Genomic DNA, 22,700 nt, shown 5'->3' with positions numbered 1-22,700 from the left:
GTTGCATGTAGCATGTTGTGTAAGAGCTGTGTGGGTTTCTAGTCTCTAGTTCTTTCTAATAAGCTCCTCTTGCATTTACACCTGGCTTGTTACTCTATTGTGTGTTCCTATTCTGTGTCCAGACATTTAATTTTTTTTTTCTTTCTATTTATACCCTGCTGTTTCTTTGTCTCGAGTCTTAGCACGTCTGAACATCTATTTCTGTATATTTCCATTTCTGTTTATGCCATTTGGGGATGTGCACTTATCCAAGTGCTTTGTAGATTCATTGAAAAGCGTCCAAATACAAAAAAGTAAAAAAGAAAAAAGAAAGAAAAAAGTGCTAATTATCTAATATTCGCATTCGATGCGTCACCTCGAGCATCAAATCAATTCCATGATCCACAATGGGCATGAGTCATCTGCATTTATGAGCTTACGAGCTACTGACAGCAAGAGACTGCAATGGCGCGCTTCGATATTTAATCTGTATTAGCTGCAGTTTGAGTCAGGAGCAGGTGGATTAACATTTCTGCCGATTTGCTCTTGTTGGTAAGAGATATTCACCCTTCAGTGTTTAACAACGAATAAAGCAGGTCTATTTTAAAAGCTGTCATAATCTCTTAGCATAGACCACGCAACCCTTCAGCCACGCCCTTATTGGTTACACCCCTCTCAGCCACGCCTCTCTCAACCAAGACAAGCAAATGTCCTGTTCCCCGTGTTGTTATACGATCTTCTTCTTTCGGCTTCTTCCATTAGGGGGCGCCACAGCGGATCATCCGTCTCCATACCCCCCTGTCCTCTACATCTGCCTTTCTCAACCCAACTACCTGCATATTTTCCTCCTTCCTGGTGGCTCCATTCTCAGCATTCTCCTACCGATATACCCCATGTCCCTCCTCTGCACATGTCCAAACCATCTCAATCTCACCTCCTCACCTTGTCTCCAAAACATCCTACATGCGCTGTCCCTCTAATAAACTCATTTCTAATCCTGTCCATCCTCATTACTCCCAATGAAAACCTTAACTATACAATTATTATTATAAAAATCAATGTAAGAACACAATGAGGAACTGTAGCTCAACTCCACCATAGAAGGTAAACAATTTTACCTATGGAGACGGCACTAATACAACGACTGGAAATAAAGCTTACAAATATTCTTACAGCTTGCACAATCATGGCATTGTTACTAATTGTAATTTTACGTTAAATAGTTCTGTGCAGTTTATGGTCCTGTTTATGTATGAAAGAAATAGAAATGAAACAGTGGCAGCATTATTTGATTTGCTAGTGTACAATGAAATACTTTTTAAAGATACAACAGGTGATTTTTTTTATTCAGTCCATGTACAAATGACCTAGAATATATGTAGAACGTGATAAAAACCGTTAACTTAGTAAGAAAAGAAAATCTGCTTTACTGAGTCTCAATGAGCTCCTTATTTTAACAGTCAGTGCGCCGATCAGCAAGTTCGACATTTTAAGGTCTAGTAACTATGGACCGCAAAAAAAAAAAGAAAAAAGGAGCAGGGAACACATTTCGTTCACAAATAAAAAATACAACTGATAATAAAAATCTCACCTAATGCACTTTTAAAATAAAATGAAACAATGTTGTACGCGATGTTTGTCTTGGTTTGGACAGGTGCTTGCCAGTGCCCTATCATTTAGACTGCAATGATTCTTGGATTGTCCATAATAAAATATATGCTAAGTGACTGCTTTAACATAGTTTGCATCTCTAAATCAAAAAAAAAAAAAATCAGAAAGGAATTATATATCGCTTAGCATTATTCAGGTACTTAATGTGTGTACAAGTGTACAGGATTCACAGACAAGCAATTCAAACAGTAATCAGGATGTAGGAATGAGGCCCACTTGTGGCACTTGTGAATTTAAGTGTATTAAACATACCCCTTAAAATTACCCTCTTGTACTGTAAAACCATAATACTGAGGTATTTAAGAGCACTGCAAACTGGAAAAAAAAGCAACACAATATAATTAGTAGAAAATACTGAGTGTGGTGGATTTGCCTTAGCAACGGCTTCTAAGATTTAGGCAAGCAATTAAGTCATTTCAGTAGAAAATCACTTGACATATTTTTCCAGCACTTCTTCAGACATTCTTGTAGATCTAGAGCACTTGACAGTTGCTTAGCATCGTCGCGTCTGTCTAACACGTCGCTGTGTAAATGCTGTCAGTGTGATGACCGGCCTGCCCATCCTGACCTCGGAGGGCGAGTTGTTTTTCAGTTGCTTTGCTTGTTGAGGTGTGTTATGCCATATTGACTGGCACTGCAGTATATAGGGTAAATATCAGCAGGGAAAGGTAGCAAACTCATTGCGCACCACATTGCACAATCACGGCATGGCCTTACAGCCTGCTTCCTAAAAAATCTAATTACAAACACATTCATTCGCTTAAGGATCTGAAAATTTCATCTTATATATACAAGACATATACATTTTTTCACCGATCAGCAATATTGATTATCGTTTGTTTAAACTTTTGTCCTTAGTAGACACGGACCTTCACTAAATATTGCTAACTGTTAACTAGGTTGTCTAAAACAGTGGTCCCCAACCCCTGGGCTGCGGCCCGGCACCGGTCCGTGGGTCAATTGGTACCGGGCCGCACAGAAAATATATAACGTACATTATTTTCGTTTTATTTATTATCTGATTCTGAACGGTTTTATTTTGGAAATTTGGAAAACATCTGTCTATGACTCTCTCTTGATGCACGTCAAGCTGCCTCGGTCACATGTCTTACCTCCATCCGCTACCTTCTTAAAGGGGCTGCTCCGGCCGCTAACACATAATACATTAGCTCTAAATTCAAACCCCCAAGCGAGCAAATAAACAAAAAACAACACAGTGGATTCACGTTTATTATTATATTTAGAAAATGGCAGTTTTTAAGGCATCATTTTTAACCACCACACCTTAAAGGCCGGTCCGTGAAAATATTGTCTGACATTAAACCGATCCGTGGCGCAAAAAAAGTTGTGACCGCTGGTCTAAAAAACACTGGACTATGCTTCCCATAAACCCCCTACGTGACTACTGCACCTTATTCCAATTTACAGCTGGTTACCACAAATATATAGCCTCACCCTTCACAGCACTTCATGGTTGTCGGGTTTCTCATTCCCAGGTTCGGTTTATGTTCGAACACTCAATTGTGGTCGGTTTTCGTTGATTTTTTTTGTACACCTGCACTTTATTCGATCAGTTATCCATGCTTGCATCAGGTCCTATCTCGCTCAGTAACGTATCCAAATCTATTTCACGACCCCAGACACTAGACTCTATATATTTCGAACAACTTGCATGTGCTTTTTGAATGTTTCAGAAAATGCTTATAATGGGAATCAGCTGGAAACTGTAATAGCCCTTATTGCCTTCTTTTAGTGGCATGTTATATCTAATGGATATCATTTAGGACCAAAAGAATGCCTACAGCAACTTGTAGACCATTTGTTGGTATCTACTGGAAACCAATAGGGACCATTAGGATGCCATCTAGCATCCACATTTCCAATAGATTTCAACAATGTCTTCTTTGGTTTGATGAAAACAATTGAATGATTAAATGGGAATTTTTTTTTATTGAAAACCACTTGATAATGCGATACAAATAAAATTGAATTGAATTAATGGCTATCAGCTGTTATTGATTTTATTTGTAATTAAAAGCATTAGAATTTCTGTGATAGTATTTTTTTTACAGTCTGTTAGCTGTATAAATGTTTTTTGGTTGAACTGATATTGTTACATCAGTAAATCTATATAAACAATTATAGTTAGCTTCATTATTTTGTGTGACCTCGACTTAATCATTAGCAGCTCTACATTCTTGAATTCTTGCTGACTCATTACACCAAAGTTTGTGAATTCTGAAGTTGATTTTACCTGGCTAAAATGAGCTCCATGCTAAACTATAAGAAACAAGCTTTCACCTTCCTGAATGGAGGTCCAGAAATTCTTCAAAATATTTATCACATTTTAGGAATTATTATCTTTTTTTAAAATGGCATTTATTGTATTTTTTTTCTTTTTCTAAACATAATGGAAATAAATGAAGTAACTGAAAAAAAAGAAAAGATAGAGAGAAAAAAACAAGATTTCATGATCAGCTTGTTATGTAAGTTTGGTATTTTATATTCAAAAATGTTTTGTCAGATTTCTCAAAGAGGTGGAAGGAGGTCATAATGATTTGAACCTCGTGTGACATTGTCAAAACATTTCTCTTGCTGTTTCTCCGCCACCCATGCATGCTCCTTCTGTGTTTTGTCAACTTCTAACCTCAAAATGCTTCCTGGTACGGTTTGCCTGAGCTCAAGGTGTTTACATGGAAGTTAGATAATGGGAATGATTGATTACGGGGGTAATTATTATTATATTAAAAAACTCAGATGCAGAACCAATGTATACAATAAGTGTGATATCACGGATTCAGACGTCTGTCCATATCTGATGTCATCCGTTTATAAAACCACAAGGCAAATTAAAAGAATGTGGTAAACATCCCCATTGGCTATTTTTGAACGTGAACCCAAACAGTGAATCCATTAGTAGGTTTTCAGAATACATCCCGAGCATGAACACAGACAATAACATCTGACGCAAGCCTTGTCGTCGCCACTGGTGTTCGAAAGCCAAGGGATCAAAAGTGACTGTGTGCTGTAGGTGGGAGGGGCATACTTTCTTTCTCTCATGTCAATCACAGCAGCACCTGCCAATCATGGGTGTCTGTGATGCAAAAAAGAAAAAAGCTAGCTAGTTCCTTTATGGCTATATCTATACTAGTTGGGATAAATTTAACCAAGCTCTGCGTCTACACTATCCTTTTCAATCATTTCCTGAAATTTACTTATCCACTGAAACAACTGAAAACTCTAACGTCCCTGTACTGCGCATCATTTCGTCTGGCAATAATTTACTTCCCGGCTCTTTGAAATGACGTGGCAAAGACTAAATATCGGCCCCCGTTTTCACGGTCCACACTGTGATGCGAAAACGTCGTTATTCAAATTGATCCACTTTAGAGAGGACGTTTTTCCGTTGACCAAAAAATGCCGTCTTGGTATGGACCTAATGCCAAAACAGAAAGATAATATGTTTTCAAATGAGAAAACATATAAGTGTGGACATGGCCTTAGTGTGCAACGGTTGATGTTGCATGGTAGCTGTTGTAAAAAAGGTGCTTTAGATTTGTCACATTAACATTGAAATTTCTTTTCACTTTTTTTTAGGATGTTAGGAAGCTGGGGGTCAGAGCGCATGTTCAGCCATGTTACAGCACCCCCTAGAGTTAAGGGTTACAGGCCTGATGAGAGAGAGAACTGGAAGGTGTCTATGAATGGTTAATTGGTGAAAGGCCGAATCACTCATGATCTACAGTATGCATACATTTGTTTGGTCTCCAGGCTACCGAAACCGTCAAAAAACAACTTTTTAATGCACTGTTCCATAAAGTCGTTTTTGGATAGTAATACTACTGTTCTTTTCTGTCTGGATTCAGCCTGCATAATTTATAAAGTCATTCTCTGTACCAGAACTATGTGACACTCCTAATGTTAAACAGACACTTCTGCTTATACAGGTATGTGACCCCAATCTCACTCGTGGTGCAACCGAAAAAAAAGAATATAAAGAAATATGAAGTGTTAAGTGGCTCACCGCTCGGGTGACAGAGAGGAACCGGTCGTAGCTGATGAGGACGATGTTGAAGACGGAAGCGGTGCACAGGAGGTAGTCCATCACCAACCACAGCTTACACAGCCCTCGGCCCAGCATCCATTTGCCTGTCAAGATGTAGGGCAAATACACAGGAATACAAAAGGCCCCTGTGGAAAAAGCAAAACAAACTTCAGCACCAAAAACCAGGGGGCATCCATTTCCATCCAGGTTTCTGTCCAACTGAATACATACATCTAGTTTAACTGCACAGAGTTGTGTTTACCAAGACAAGAAATAACGTGTGATTCCTGAAAGCTTTTTAAGTAATCAGTAAGAATAAAATTGATGAGTAAACGGTACATTCATTATTCACCCAGTGCTTTATTAGAAATTTGTGTGCAGATAGTGTTCTATATTTTCATCCAATTCACTTCAAACAGCCCTGAATTGCCGATAATTCACGTACCAAATTGGTTCTCTTATCATTCCTTATATCCACATATCAAGCTGAAAAAGCAGGTTTTTATACCACAAACTAATTAACCCCCAGGCAATGATTTTCAATCCTTGAAATCAGCTTTTTTTTTGTCGAACTTTGAATTACCTTCATTTTACTAACATATTACTTCTACCACATACAGTACAGTCGTCCCTCGATTTATCGCGGTTCGAATCTCGTGGTCCCACTTTATTTTTCAATTTGGCACAAAACTATTTTGTTCGGCGAATGGTCCCGAATTATCGCGAAAAATCTGAACTTATAGTGAATTGTTTGTTATTGAGTTTTATGTTGAAATTAGCTAATTTATTAATAAAAATAGACATAATACTTATTAAATGAATTCTTGTTATTCTGTATAACTGTTGTTATATTTTTGAGCTTTTTTTTTTTTTTTTAAGTTTGAGCCTTGGTGTTTCCTCCCTTTTTTTTTTTTTTTTTTGGATTCTTTATTTATGGATTATCCTAATATAATATTTGTTGTCCACATGGCTATAATTATATGCTTACTATTCCTGAATAAACACCAGAAATGCACTAGATCAATCCTCAGGATTGAAAACTGAAGTATTGCACGCACCATAGTTTATGCTTCAAATGCATGATTCGAAAAAAAAAACCCCAAAAACAAAAAGACACCTGTTTCGATAACTAAGAGATGAGTGTCAATATCATACAGAGAATAGGAAATGAGGATTGCATCATGGCATTCTTACATAAAGCACATTTAATAAATACTATTAAAGCAAACAGGATATGTGCATATTTATCTCATGCATGATAAACACCTCAGTGTGCACCACTAATGTAGAGAATCTAGAGAGCAGGTATGGTGCTTTGCTTAATCCTGGAGTGTCTGCATGCATACAAATGTTAAATTAGTTCATAAGGGCAATGTTTGCAATCCTAATTGATCTGAGCACACGTTACACTTTCCAAACATGCGGTTTAGCTTTAGACATCTATTTCTAGATCTTTTTTCATACCCTAATCCGTTAATACGCAAATATTGTGGTTGGTCTTTTCTTCCGAAATATCCTTGAGGTAAATCCAGATTAAGCATGAATTGGCAGATATGTTTAACAGACATATAAATAGGGGAACATTAGTCATGCAAGCCTTTGAATTGGATTACATTCATAGTATCTCTTTCACTCAGAGTCTGGGAATGAATTAGTTCGCTGAGCAAATGTATATATCAATACTGTGCAAAATGAAATGCTGTAATATTAAGGATGCTTTCAAAAAGATGTATGAAATTGTTTATTTTGAGCAATTGACAAAATGCAATGTAACAAACTGGAGAAACTGACATGCACTTGGAGTTTTTTTGGGATCAGATTCAGGTGGATATGCTAATGATCATCAATTTCATATGAAGATTGAAAAACATTAACTGAAACAGAAACAGCTGTGTAGGAGGCTTTAAACTGGGTGAGGACCAGCCAAACTCTGCTGCTAAGGTGAGGCTGTGGAAGACAGTTTTATGTCACACGTCATACACCATGGCGAGACCGAGCACAGCAAAAAGGCAGTTCTACTGAATCGGCAAAGTCTCTCCCAAGTAAAGGGTTCAAAGCAGACTAGGGTTTCAAGATGTGCTGTTCAAGCAGTAGTCAGCCAAGAAAACGAAATATAGCAGATGAAAGACACATCATGCTTCTTATCTTTAAGAACTGGCAGAAATCAGAGAGACCCAGGTATACTCATCTACTGTCTGGAGAAATCTGTACAGAAGTGATCTTTGTGGAAGAATTGTGGCCAAAAAGCCATACGTCCGACATTAAAACAACGCTAAGTGGAGCAACTATGCATGAAAACATATGGAATAAGGTCTAGAAAAATGGCAGCAGGTGGACTAATGAATCCAAATCTGAAATATTTGACTGTCACAGGAGTTTATTTGCAGAAAGGCTGAGAGCAATACAATAATGAGTGCCTGCAAGCAAAAATAAACCATAATGGAGGTTCCTTGCAAGTTTGATTTCTGCAATTCTGCAAATAGATAGGAAATTTGGTCACCAAATGTTTTCTGCAGCTAAATTAAAAACCCAAAACATGCAGCCAATGTCCTTAAGAATTATCTTCAGAATAGAGAAGAAAAAAAAGTCCCCCCACAGAGCCCTGAGCTTAACATCATCAAGTCTGTCTGGGATTGCAAAGAAAGGAAGGATTTGAGAAGATATGTGGGCAGTTCTCCTAAAAGTTTGGAACAACTTACCTGCCTAGTTCCTTCAAATACTGTCTGCAAGTGTACCTAGAATAATTAATGCTGTATTGCAGGTTAACGAAAGTCACAGTGAATATTGATTTGATATGGAGTTCTCATCTGTTCATCCACTTTACATTTGGTTCACTTAGTCGTCAGTCACTACCGTTTTAGACGTTTTGTCATGCCAACATCCCCCATTCCCAAGTGATGCTTTTCTGCTTAGCATTGTTGAAACAGTGATTGAGTTATTCTATCCTTTTTAGCAACTTTCAATCTGCTAGTTGCTAATTTCCTCTTCTACTTTCAAGCCATTACAGGACTTTGGGACATTTTTCTACTACCAAAGTTCATTTCAATTTTCAATGAAAACATTTTTGGGCTACTTACAAATGCTGTTATCCTCCATTCACCATTTCAAGTTTAAGATATATGATATCATGTTAGATGACATGCATGGAAGAATATATATAGTGTCTGAATTATAAATTCATTTGACTTTCCAAACAAATTTACATTTGCATGAAATTGCATGTAATATCAAACACATTAATTTCAGTCACGATAATTAAATACAAAAAATGAAAAAATCATGACCTTACCCCTGAACCCCTAAACATAAACTTTAACCTCATCCATCTGTTCAAAACCTGTGCCGGTCCAGACCACCTTTTTTTGCGGATTTAAATAATTCATGGACGCATGTATATTAATACATGACTTGTAAAAAAAAATGAATAAACGTTCATTAAAGGAAAAATGTTCAGGACAATTAAATGTTTCTCATTAATATGAGGAAGCTGTGCTTTTCTTTTAACTAACTTTAAAATGGGGAAAACGAAAGAGACTGGTGAGAGAATGGCTGGTTAGGGTTTCTTTGTCTCTGAAGTTGACTCATTTACAACATTAAATGGATAAAAGCTGTAACATCTTCTTCTTTCGACTTCTCCCATTAGGGGTCGCCACAGCGGATCATCCGTCTCCATACCCCCCTGTCTTCTACCTCTGCCTCTTTCACACCAACTACCTGCATGTTTTCCATCACCACATCCATAAACCTCCTCCTTGTCCTTCCTCTTTTCCTCCTTCCTGGTGGCTCCATCCTCAGCATTCTCCTACCAATATAACTCATGTTCCTCCTCTATTGTTCATGAATTAGTAAACAAAAACAAAACACTGAGTTGTGCCGTTTGGGTTATTGCAAGTGAATCACCATCCATCGTTGATTAATATACTCTAAACATGAGCACAAGAGTTTTGTATATTACATTTCACGTCCACGAAATTGGAAGACATTAGTGATTACAGCCACCACGTCACATGTTCCCAAGGTCATAGGTATCAGCCCTAAGCACTTCACAGTGAGAACTGCAGCTTCTTGTAGTAAAAAAATCCATGCTGCTTGATGCTTTTGCTTTAACCAATCAGGTTGCTGTCCACCGGGGCCATCTAGCAGGCGTACAATAACGTCTTTTATTTAGATGGTCATAAGCGCACTAGTCAGAGCTCGCAAACCGCATCTGTAGCAAACTGCACAACACATCCATGCGGATTTAGTCGTAACATACACTCAATCTTTGTACAAAAACACACAACTTGCCATCATTTCAAATCCCCATGAAAACCATGACGCATGGAAAAAATGCAAACATACACTTTATGAGGTTTTAAAACTGGACTGTTTTAAAAGCAGATAATCTTCATTTTTCAGCATTTGATTCTAGAAAGTTCACCTGTGCTGATAAAATTGCCAATTTCTGAGTCACCGAGAGTACTTCCTGAGAGTATTTCCTGTACGGCAAAACAAGCAACTTTAGTACCAAAATGGGTTTATTACAACACACTTGCAGCTATAAATGACATAGTGAAGAATGCAGTCAGGCATGCCAGTTCTGCTTGTGTAACCCAAAACTGGTCTGTTTTACATTTTAACCCCCCACCCCACAAACCTCCCGTCGCTCAATATCCCTGTGCTTTTAAGAAATTTAGATATTTAATTTGAGCCTGTTTAGAATGAATGCCCGTTAGCAGTTAAAGGTCAAACTGTCTGAGGTTACATAGAGTCTTCATCAGTCTTCATATTGTCTGCCTGCAGGAAACAGCACATTGTTCAATTTACTCTCACTGAGCACTTTATTAGAAAGACCAGCACACCAAACCGTTCAAGCATTTATCTAATTAGACAATAATGTGGCATCAGTGCAGTGTATAAAATGATAATAATAATGATACAGATCAGCAGCTTCAGCTAATGTTTACATCAACCATTGATATGAAATAATAAAAAAAAAAAAAAAATATATATATATATATATATATATATATATATATATATATATATATATATATATATATCATTTTTTATATATCATAAAGCAAAAGTTGTCTCAAGCAGGTTATAGGAAATTGACAATAGGTTCGACGTCCTCCCGTGGTCTTCCCAGTTACTGGATCTGAATCCACTTGGGATGTGGTTGCACGAGAGAGTCACAAAAAAATCTACAGGAATTACGTCAACGCCTCAAATCAACATGGAGCAGAATCGCAAAGGAACGTCTCTACAAGATTGTGAAATCCATGCCATAAAAATTGAAGTGAGTTTTGTGAGTAAAATAAGGCCTCCCATCCAGTATTAGTACAGTGTTCTTAACAAAGTGCAGTTCTCCATTTAGTTATACATTTTATGTAATGATGATTAAACGAAGGCGAATTATTTTGTATTGTACAGAATTCTGGATTCTGATTGGTCTGAATGAGGCACATCACTCCACCTGGATGAATAGCAAAGTGGGAGACTATTAATGTGTTCTACATTGTTCATCATTCCAGTAGTAACAACAAATTCACACTAAGCTTAGCTAATGATAAACATCTCGTATGGAAACTGCAATACATGAAATGCACTTCAACAATGAAAAGATTTTGCTGTGGCAATGAAAGCTGAGGTGATACAAACAGAACAGCATTAAAATGATTGAAAGCTGACCAAAGTTACACTGTATGACCGGTTTGTGGACACCTTAGCATAATATTGGTATGTGCTTTTTAAACATCCAAATCAATATACGGTAGATTACGAATGTTAGCTTGATTTCTTTTTAGACTTTTCCTTTTCCGACAGCACAGAAAACAATTCTTGGTTTGAGGTAAAATGTATCTATAATCTCCCACTATTTTTTTTTAACCAGACGCCGTGGCTGACATCAAAGTATCGTGTCTCATTCAGAGGTCTCTAAAAAAAATGAAAGACTTCTCGACATACTGTTAATGGAATACAATTACCCCTACGTATATATTTGATTTCTCACATGTTGGACGTGAGTCTGGTGTATATTAGGCGTACATGCACAAGAAGCAAAGCTGCCCAGTTCTAAACACTCCTCCTGTGTCTACAAACAGGTCTGTTTATCTCACACTACACCCTGTGATGTTGCTTATCTCGTCTTGTGCTGCTTTTGGAAGTCTTGATATTTGCTTTGGGAAGTCTTGATATTCGGTGCAACGCTGCCAGAGATGATAAAGCATGTCCTTTAGAGGTTACAGATGTAGGAATTCAAATATCTCTTCATAAACTATTAAACTTTTGGACCGCTCCAAGCGGCAGCCATGACTGAGCTGACAACACATCCTTTATTCAGTTTTCTAAAAGAGTTAGCGATGTCAATTTACTGCCTTCTTTCTCAAGGGGTTTGAGTCAACATCCAGGTCTTCAGTGTCGAATGGACTCCATTAATTCACCCCAATCCTGGATTCGAAATTGGAAAGTGTCAAAGTTACTCACCGTAAAAAAAAGTTAAATCACTTCCCGGTGTGAAAAAGGGACATTTTTAATTACTATAAAAACTATATGACAAAAATACCTACCACCTAAAGCCCTTTTTCACAGTCAAAGATTAAATAAAACCAGACGTTCTTTACCTGTTCTGTCTCCAGGAAAATGCAGCTCTACCTCTGCCATGTTAATCTGCATTCTATGTGACTTTCAGGACATGCCTCGATCTCCGTAGTGTTGTGATACGTCATATTCATGTAACAGCAGTGGTGCTGAGAGAACAGTTCAGCGAGAAGAAAGCATTTACATAGAAATTATTGGTCACTTTCTAAATAATGAAAGCACAGTGCACTAATAATTATACTATACATAAACACATTTCTTTTTACAATGGTAAGTCTATAAAAAAAGCTGCATCGCAATACAAATGGCAACTTGTATCCGATGTAGGGCTACTCAAGTAACTTGATGTAATTTGATTACAAACATTTTTTTTGTCAATTTAACTAAACACGGCGCACTGTGTTTCCCACGGACCATTATTACTGACGCACCGCCCGCTAAACTCTGAAGCGCTCTGAAAAGGTAACACAGGAGACGCTGTATAGAGGAACAGTGAAAAAACAAAGAGCGAGGCGAGGAGAAGATTCAGTCCAAAGAAAATGGCAGAAAGTAAAAATTTGGGATAATTCAAACAAAAACACGAAGTTACGTTTTTGAAGTCATTTTAAATTATTTTTTATATTTAAATTTATATACAGCACGTTTTAAATGTCCCTCCGCAGTGTAGAGCAGGTAGCGGAGGACGTTTTTAAAGATGGCGATTACACAGATTTAGTTTGTGGAAAATTTCAAGCAGCTTTTCCGGAGACAAGAAAAACCCAATCTCGATACTGTGCGAGATTTAATAAATAAATACATGAGTGAGAATAATTGAGTTTCATTAAACCAGTAGTTTCCTATAACTTACTCTACGTGGCCACTGCGAAGGCGACTTTTTGAAACGTCTTATTGGATTACTTGATGGATTACTAAAATATTCGATAGCAGCAGCTCTACTCCGATGCACAATTTAAAATCGCAGCATTACATCGTTAACTTTTATACCGATGCGAAACAGTGAATCTTACCATCCCTTCAGAAAGTATTCTGACCCCCTTCGATTTCCTCAATGTTTTGTTGCACCTTGATACTGCAATTGTTCGAATTCTTTATTTCTCTCATTAATCTACACTCAGTACCCCGTAATGACAAACTGACTGTTGCAGAGATGTTTCTACTCATTGATTGGAGTCCACATGTGGAACTTTATTGAGGGCACACCTCTCTATAGAAGGCTTCACAGCTCAGAGCAAAAACCAAGGCGTTCAACATCATCTCCTTTTTCTATCTTACCCATGTCATTCTTACCCAGGAACCAAAAATCGCAATACTGAAGACTTCCAATTGGTTGGACATCCCTTTGTTTGAACTGACACTAGAGACTCCATCCATAATTGAAAATTTGTATTATTTGTGGTACATTGCCATAAAAGTCCCTAATAATGTATAAGAATGAGCATATAAATATGAAACCTGTGATCTGAACTATTAGAGGTTCTGCTATGAGCGGTATTTACAACTGAAAGAGAACTCTTTCAGCATGATAATGTGCTCTGCCACAGTGTAAATATTCATCTAGGATAGTTTGAGGTACATGGGAAAAAAAATAGGGTTGAAGTTGTTGATTTGGCCTCTATATTTCCCAAATCTAAACCCGATCAAGCATCGGTACAAGGATGTGCTGAACAACCAAGTCTGCTACATTTCGGCTATACCTCATAACAACCTTTAGAGGTCTTAAAAGCCCATGCCTTGATGGGTCACAGCTGGTTTGGCAGCTCAAGAGGGAACTATACAATGTCAGAAAGCTGGATTTAATACTATGGCTGATGGTTTTGTGTATGCCTTGTGAATGTATTCTAATCAGCATTACTAGACAGTGTCAGACAAATGTCACAAGAATTCGGAAATGCTGATGTTTACTATTAGGCCGTTTATATGTGGGAACCTGTTTATGCCCTCGTCTGCGGCTGCTGCATTTTCGTTGATGAGGTGCCGGAAATCACTCAATCTCGACAATACCAGAATAATCGAGAATGATAACTGGGGCGAATGACACTACGACACAGCATGACACATCACAGACGAACTTTCGTTGCTTTAGAGGCATTTAATGAGCCTGTCTAGGCACAACATGCGCTCATGCATACATTTACAAACATGTTTTTCTTCTTTTGTTTTAGTTCAGATCTGGTCACAACTTCCTCCGAAAACGATATCAGCCTTTATGGTAGTAATCGAATACACAGAAAATAGTCCTTGTGGGAAGGAATTGAGCTCTTTGGAATTGCATCTGTCCATATTAATTACGAAAAACGTCCAAAAGATGAATCTTTCATCCACAGATTTATTGCTGGAAGCCTGATGCTCCTTATATATCATTCTCGTGCTGAGAGGAGGCTGCTCTTCTTGGTTTGCTCGTGAGGTCCGGCACATTCCAAACATTACGTCCATCCACGGTTCCAAAGCAAACACTATCTGAGTGTTTTGCTAAGCTCGAGCGGCTTTCTCAATCACATGCTCGGAGACTCAATACAATACAACCTGTTCTTACACAACAGATTCTCTCAGTAGGTTAATATTTAAGCCATTTACAACACTTAAATGCATACATCAGTCATTATATGTGACTAGGACATCATTTGCACATTACCTTGTGTAGTTTTTTCCGGGTTAGGGTCCTGCTTTAAGTTTTAGATCATGTCTTTGATCATCACTTTTATGCTCAAACAAAATAAAACTGTCAACATTAAAAATGCTTGAGCATTTGCAGGACATGCTGCATTACAAATCAAAGAGGTAAAATATCCCAATATGGCAACATTATTAAGATAAAGTTCACCACAGTGCTGTCGGGTTCTTGATGGTTAGTGGGCTAGAAGTCTCTGCAACTGGTCTATATTAAATTGCTTGATGTAAATAAACCAATCTAAGTGCCAATAAGATGTGTAAATGCTGAAATTGAAGCTCCATTGAAGAAACAATAGCTTGTCTGGCTATCAATATGTATAACTTTCTTTCTTTCGGCTTCTCCCATTAGTGGTCGCCACAGCGGATCATCCGTATTCATGATCCGCATGTTCGATTTGGCACGTTTTACGCTGGATGCCCTTCCTAACGCAACCCTTTCCCATTTATCCGGGCATGGGACCGGCACTAAGAGTGCACTGGCTTGTGCAACCCTAATGGCTGGGGTTGGTTCCCTGACCGGGGATAGAACCCAGGCCACGGTGGTGAGAGCACCGAATCCTCACCACTAGACCACCAGGGAAGCAAAACATGTATAACAATAGCCTTAAATGGTCATCCATTAATTTCTATGCAGACTGTATGAATAGAGTATGAATGGGCACCTGAGTTTAGCAGGTGGCTCTCAAACAGGGGGAGGGGGAAAAGGATCAGACATAGTATCAGATAAATGTTTTTAGGAATCTCATTTGTCATAAAAGTCTTCATAATATTTAAAATATAAACTCATGAGACATTTGGCTTTTAATAAGTACTTTTCTGGATTGCTCCAGGACTGATTTCATGTATTTATATATGAAACAAAAATAATGTCCAATGCAAGAAATGTATATCCATGTCACTTCATCATCTATAACTTAATATCCTTTGGAGCAATAACAACTTTTAATGATTGACATCAAAGCCCAAAGTGTCTTCCAAAGATATAAAATTGGAGCCTACAGCATACCAAGAACTTCTATACTGTTGTGTGTGTTCTTCCAGTTGGATATGATGATCATATACTGTAGTAAATCATTATTAAAAAAGACACACCCAAAACTATGGAATGGTCAATGTTATTATCCATTCAGACTCTTATTTACATTGAGAATGTACAATTTCTAACTAATGAATCCACCATTATATCCACCAGGTTTTCCGTTATCAGAGAGCCAGAGGTGATGGTGGTGATGGAAAAACCCCTTGAGATAATATCTTCAAATCCTTGACTCTTGACTCAAAAAGGATCCTCGCCTGTAACACCGATTATGCATAACTGCGTAACAAGGAAATTCCATCTAGTTCCATCCTGAAGTTCAATTCTGTTGAAGTTTATCACCTGCTGACTGATGCGGACTTGAGCGCCAAACTGTTCATGGCAATCGCAGTCCTAAATCAATGTAGCAAACTGTATATATTAATCACAGCCCAAATCCATCTTCATGGTTCTTGAGCTTAACCTTCCACAGTAACCTCGTGGATCTTCAAGCTGTTCATGTGGAACCGTCGTCAACTGCGGCGAGTGGTCTCCAATTAAAGTAGAACGTTATGCAGATGTAGGGTGTCAGGATGAGTCAGGCAGGTCCGGGAAGTAGAAATGAACAGGATGACTGGTACCTCACGTTCAATAAAAGCAATCAACACTGTATGAAGAAACACGCACACAGCGCTGCATTTTGTATGGAATGTATGTTGCTACTTCAACATTCTCTGTATGAGTTTCTAAATAATCCAGCTGGATGGAAATAAACACTGTATGCATCCATACACCTCTCTTGGGCTGCAAGTTATGCAAGAAATCAAAGATTGTTGTGCCGTTTTTTTTTTAATTGCATTTCACATGCTTTCTGTTACAAGTGATGTACACGCAATCGTGATTATTCACACGGGTCTGTCGTGGTTTGTACACAACCGGCTTTGAATCAGCCCCGTTCACTGACGCACTAAAACATAGGACTGTAATTAAGAGAATGGAGGAATTGCAGAATGACGCACACTGTGCAGTTCGACACGTTTGCTCAATCGCCCTGTCTCTGATGACGCATTGTTCTTTTTTTTTTTTCATCTCTTAACAAATCATTTGGTCTTTCTGCTTTTATATTTATATTTATATTATTATCTTTATTATTATAATACTGAACTGTTCATGCATTTACATTTGGTTGGATCCATTATACACAGTGACTTATCTCATTCATACATCTGAGCAGATTGTTGTGGCTGGGATTTGAACTCACCACCTTCAGATCCAAAATCCAATGTCTTTACCACTTAGATACCACCTTTCCCTATCTCTTTAATACATCTGAGCAACTATTGGGTTGAGGGCCTTCTTAAGGAGCCCAGTAATGGCAGCATGGTGTGGCTGGGATTTGAACTCACAACCTTCAGATCCAAAATGCCAATGTCTTCACCACTTAGCTACCACCTTCCCATATCTTATTAATACAACTGAGCAACTATTGGGTTGAGGGCCTTCTTAAGGAGCCCAGTAATGGCAGCATGGTGTGGCAGGGATTTGAACTCAGGACCTTCAGATCCAAAATCCAATATTTTAACCACTTGGCTACCACCTCCCCTTATGCAGCACTGAATTCCTTAAGCATGGTATGACCTCGGTTGTGCTGCGTAACCATCGAGTCCTGTCTTATTATTAACTTTTTTCCCTCTGCGTATTCTTCAGTAACTGCTACCAATTATTTAGTAACTATAGTGTCACTTAGGAAAGGTGTAAAATCAGTGGTGTTACCAGGAATTTACTTCAGGAGATGCCAAGAGAAAAGTTTATGGACACCTGACTATATGATTGGTATGTGCTTTTCTGAACATCCCATTGTGTACATTTTAGTGTCTATTTGCTTTTATAGTAACCTCCACTCTTCTGGGAAGATGTTCAAATAGAAATTGTAAAGATTTGTCCTCACAAGGGTGTTAGTCAAGTCAGGTACTGATGCAGGTGAGGGGAGGAGGCCTGGGGTGCAGTCAATGTTCACATTGTCATCATTCAGTTCAGCTGCTCTGGACACAAAAGACACTGCTGGAACAGGTTTGGGTCTCCTAGTTCAAGTGAAGGGAAATTTTATGCTACAGCATCCAAAGACATCATATACAAGTGTGTGCCTTCAAATCTGAGATCCACTGTAGCTTCACCTTTACCAGGTCACTCAACATTATAATGATTACTCAACACTGTAACTGTTCACACTCGAGTGTTCACTGTAGCATTAATCAAACACTAGAATAGGTGATTCAACACGTCGAGCATTAATTCAGTACTAAACCTGTGTTTTTTATTGGTTGCTTTGGAATTTCCTGGAAAGTTAAAGGTTCATACTTTAACAAAAGATTCAGCTCGGAGCCTCTCATGATCACAGGTGCAATCAACATTCTGTCATTTTAAATAATGTGAATAAAATATGTGAATATGTGAACATATACTTAAGAAATCTTTTTTATAAGTTTAAGGGGTGAATTTAACATTTCATTGGTGTGTGTGTGTGTCTGTCTGTGTGTGTGTGTGTGTGTGTGTGTGTGTGTGTGTGTGTGTGTGTGTGTCTGTCTGTGTGTGTGTGTGTGTGTGTGTTACGACAAATACAACATTTATGGAGCTGATGTGTACACTGACAGAGTTAATGCAAGACTGTGTGTGTGTGTGTGTGTGTGTGTTTAAGGAGGAATACAACATTTGTGGAGCTTATATGTACACTGACAGAGTTAATGCAAGACTGTGTGTGTGTGTGTGTGTGTGTGTGTGTGTGTGTGTGTGTGTGTGTGTGTGTGTGTTTAAGGAGTAATACAACATTTATGGAGCTTATATGTACACTGACAGAGTTAATGCAAGACTGTGTGTGTGTGTGTGTGTGTGTGTGTGTGTGTGTGTGTGTGTGTGTGTGTGTGTGTGTTTAAGGAGGAATACAACATTTGTGGAGCTTATATGTACACTGACAGAGTTAATGCAAGACTGTGTGTGTGTGTGTGTGTATGTGTGTGTGTGTGTGTGTGTGTGTGTGTGTTTAAGGAGTAATACAACATTTATGGAGCTTATATGTACACTGACAGAGTTAATGCAAGACTGTGTGTGTGTGTGTGTGTGTGTGTGTGTGTGTGTGTGTGTGTGTGTGTGTTTAAGGAGGAATACAACATTTGTGGAGCTTATATGTACACTGACAGAGTTAATGCAAGACTGTGTGTGTGTGTGTGTGTGTGTGTGTTTAAGGAGGACTACAACATTTGTGGACCTTATATGTACACTGACAGAGTTAATGCAAGACTGTGTGTGTGTGTGTGTGTGTGTTTAAGGAGGACTACAACATTTGTGGCACTTATATGTACACTGACAGAGTTAATGCAAGACTGTGTGTGTGTGTGTGTGTGTGTGTGTGTGTGTGTGTGTGTGTGTGTTTAAGGAGAAATACAACATTTGTGGAGCTTATATGTACACTGACAGAGTTAATGCAAGACTGTGTGTGTGTGTGTGTGTGTGTGTGTGTGTGTGTGTGTGTGTGTGTGTGTGTGTGTATGCGTGCGTCCTGGATATTAAGTGAGCAGCAGTGTTGGGGTAACTTGAGGTTTATTCCAGTAACCCTGTAGAAGAACAGATCACTCTTACCCACGAGGAAGTCTGAGATGGCCAGGTTCAGGAGGAAGTAGTTGCTCTGCCTCCTCAGGCTCCGGTCGGTTTTGAAGGCGAGAATCACGAGCGCGTTTCCCAGCACGATCACGCCGATCAGCAGCAGCATGACGGCGGCCAGCAGCACCAGCACCGGCGGCCCGAATCCCGCCTCCGTGCCCATGTGAGCCGTGGCGTTGGAGCCGAGCTCCATGCGCTCCCGGGACGCGTTGCGCTCCAGCATTACGGCGCCAATGCGCGCGCGCATACGGACTCCGGTGCACGCACGCACGCGCGCGCGTAATGCCGCCTACCGAACGACTGCTTTTTAGCTGCGCTCGCGTCCGAACTGCATCTCCAAACGGATCCCGAGCCAAACCCGGAGGTAACCGTGAGGAAAATACGATTCACTGTATCACAGCGGATCTCCAGACCTCGCTCGGAACGGCGTGTGCGCACGAGTTGCACGCGAACTTCACGTTTGCGCCAAGTTCACGCCCCTCGGCGTGCCAATCATCTGAGGATTTCCCCATCTCTCTCTCACACACACACACACAGAGTCTTGCATTAACTCTGTCAGTGTACATATAAGCTCCATAAATGTTGTATTCCTTCTCACACACACACACACACACACACACAGCATTGCAAATCAATTATCTATACATTATACTGAAAATGGCTTTATATTTAAGTGCACTATTCACCCACTGGCCACTTTATTACCAATACATATGTACCTTTGGACCAACCAGCCAATGATTTAGCAGCAGTAGCAATGCACAATACCATGCATATGCTGATGAATAGTATCTCAGTTACTTTTACATGGTTTCTGGTGTCAGATGGGCCAATTCTAGTATATCAGAATCCAACTGGGACACGACAGTCTCTAAATTTTATACAGAATAGTGCAAATTCTCCTCCATCAGCATTAGTTTTAATAGTGAAAAACACCCGAGCTTACTGGAAAAACTATAAGTCAAATAAATGTATATGGGATAAAAGGAAATCACGAAACATAAATGACAAATATACATAATTAAAGTGTGTCCAATGTGCAGTGTAAATGTGTAAAGACACACCTGTGTAAAGTCCTGGAGAGGTAGACCCGTAATAGTCTGTGTTATGCATGTGTTATTTGTGTTTGCGAATCAGTCCAGAGGGAGACTCAGTGATCTATGATAGTAGAGACTCAGTCGTCTGATATTATTTGCATTCAGGAAAGATGGGGTGGGTTGACACTTTTCAAGATCAGAGCACACTGTGGGCTCTAGGCAGGGGGGAACTTCAATGGACAGGTGTCGTTCACAAGCCGGATGGCATTTGGGAAAAAACAGTTTTTAAAAAATGCTTTAATATTACTGCTGAACGTAAAGAAAACCAAATCAGATAACACATTGTGTTGCATCATTTTCCAGAATTCTTTCTTTGTAATCTTGTCAGTATATATACACTGTATTTCCAAAAGTATTGGGTCACCTGATCTTTCCTCCTATATGTGGTTCTTTTCCAAACTGTTGCCACAAATCTGAAGCCACTCAGTTGTACAGGACGTCAAGTCAAGTCAAGTTTATTTCTATAGCGCTTTTCACAACAGACATTGTCTCATAGCAGCTTTACAGAATTTAAGAGTTAAGGTGAACGATGTGTATTTATCCCTGATGAGCAGCCATGGCGACCGTGGCAAGGAAAAACTCCCTTAGATGTTATGAGGAAGAAACCTTGAGAGGAACCAGACTCAAAAGAGGAACCCATCCTTATTTGGGTGACATCAAGAGTTTGAACATAAATCTTTCAACAATACAGAACACTGAAGAGTGAGAACTATCATGAGCACGGGAGTGTGTGATTATAGATAATGTTTTTTCTACAGTCTTATACAGTCTTTATAGTTATAAAACTAGGAGCTACTGAGCAACTCATAAAATAGCTCAACTTTTGTGATCATCACAGATCCAACACCAGCTTCTCCATGCCAGAGTCTTTAAACACTCCAGGAGGTCCAATGTCAAAACTCCACACGTAGTGGGATCTTATTGGCAATGGTACGGTTCGGGATGTTTGCGAGTTCGGCATCTACTTCTTTAAAGGTCTATAATCTTGATAAGGTGGGACGTGACTGGAGCTGGCCAAACCTCAGGAAGCCTCGGGATGGGGAGAGAAAGAGAAGCAGTGGAGAGGAATTAGCGTAGCTGCTGTTCATGATATTAACAGCACAAGTTGATAATGTGCATGTGATCAGATGTAATGCAGCACAAGGTTATGATATGTGATGTGTGTTATGTGTAGGCTTTGCTAAAAAGATATGTTTTTAATCTACACTTAAACTGGGAGAGTGTGTCTGAGCCCCGAACACTGTCAGAAAGACAGTTCCAAAGTTTAGGAGCTAAATGTGAAAATGATCTATCACCTTTAGTGGACTTTGCTATTCTAGGAACTACTAGAAGCCCAGAGTTTTGAGATCTGAAGGAGCGTGATGGATTGTAGCGTGTTAGAAGACTGGATAGATACATGGGAGCCAATCCATTTAGTGCTTTATAAGTGAGAAGCAGTAGTTTGTAGTCTATTCGAAACTTAACGGGTAGCCAGTGTAGGGACGATAAGATTGGGGTTATATGATCATATTTTCTTGACCTTGTGAGAGCTCTGTCTGCCACATTCTGAACTAACTGAAGCTTGTTTATTAATGATGCAGGACATCCACCTAGTAATGCATTACAGTAGTCTATTCTGGAGGTCATAAACGCATGGACGAGCTTCTCTGCATCGGATATAGACAACATATTTCTTAGGTGAAAGAAGGCTGTTTTTGTAACTTGGTTGATATGATTTTTGAAAGACAAGTTGCTGTCTAATTATAAATGCCACTAAATTTAAAAAAATGTAAATAAAAGAGGGAAAATTTAAACCTTTCTTTACTCAGATATAAAAAAATAACAATGAATACCAATTTTTAATCACTAAACATTTGTTTTACTGATGCAGGAAATATATATATATATATATATATATATATATATATATATATATATATATATATATATATATATATATATATATCTCCAACACACACTTATTGTGATGTGTCTATTGTAACTCCAC

At 38.8% G+C, this 22,700-nt stretch overlaps 1 protein-coding gene across 1 annotated transcript in view; it reads right to left on the bottom strand.

Moving 5' to 3' along the window:
• LOC124387785 (histamine H3 receptor) overlaps nt 1-20,077 on the bottom strand; it is a 34,823-nt gene extending 14,746 nt beyond the window's left edge. Inside the window, exons 1-2 of the mRNA XM_046852348.1 lie at nt 19,596-20,077; nt 5,675-5,841 (exon numbers count right to left, since the gene is read on the bottom strand). Of these exons, the coding sequence (XP_046708304.1) occupies nt 5,675-5,841; nt 19,596-19,863 (435 nt within the window). The 5' untranslated portion in view covers nt 19,864-20,077. The remainder of the gene's footprint in view (nt 1-5,674; nt 5,842-19,595) is intronic.
• Nucleotides 20,078-22,700: the final 2,623 nt, after the last annotated feature.

This window comes from Silurus meridionalis, chromosome 6, assembly GCF_014805685.1.
Source record: "Silurus meridionalis isolate SWU-2019-XX chromosome 6, ASM1480568v1, whole genome shotgun sequence".
NCBI lineage: Eukaryota > Metazoa > Chordata > Actinopteri > Siluriformes > Siluridae > Silurus > Silurus meridionalis.
This window is presented reverse-complemented; position numbering and strand designations above follow the sequence as displayed.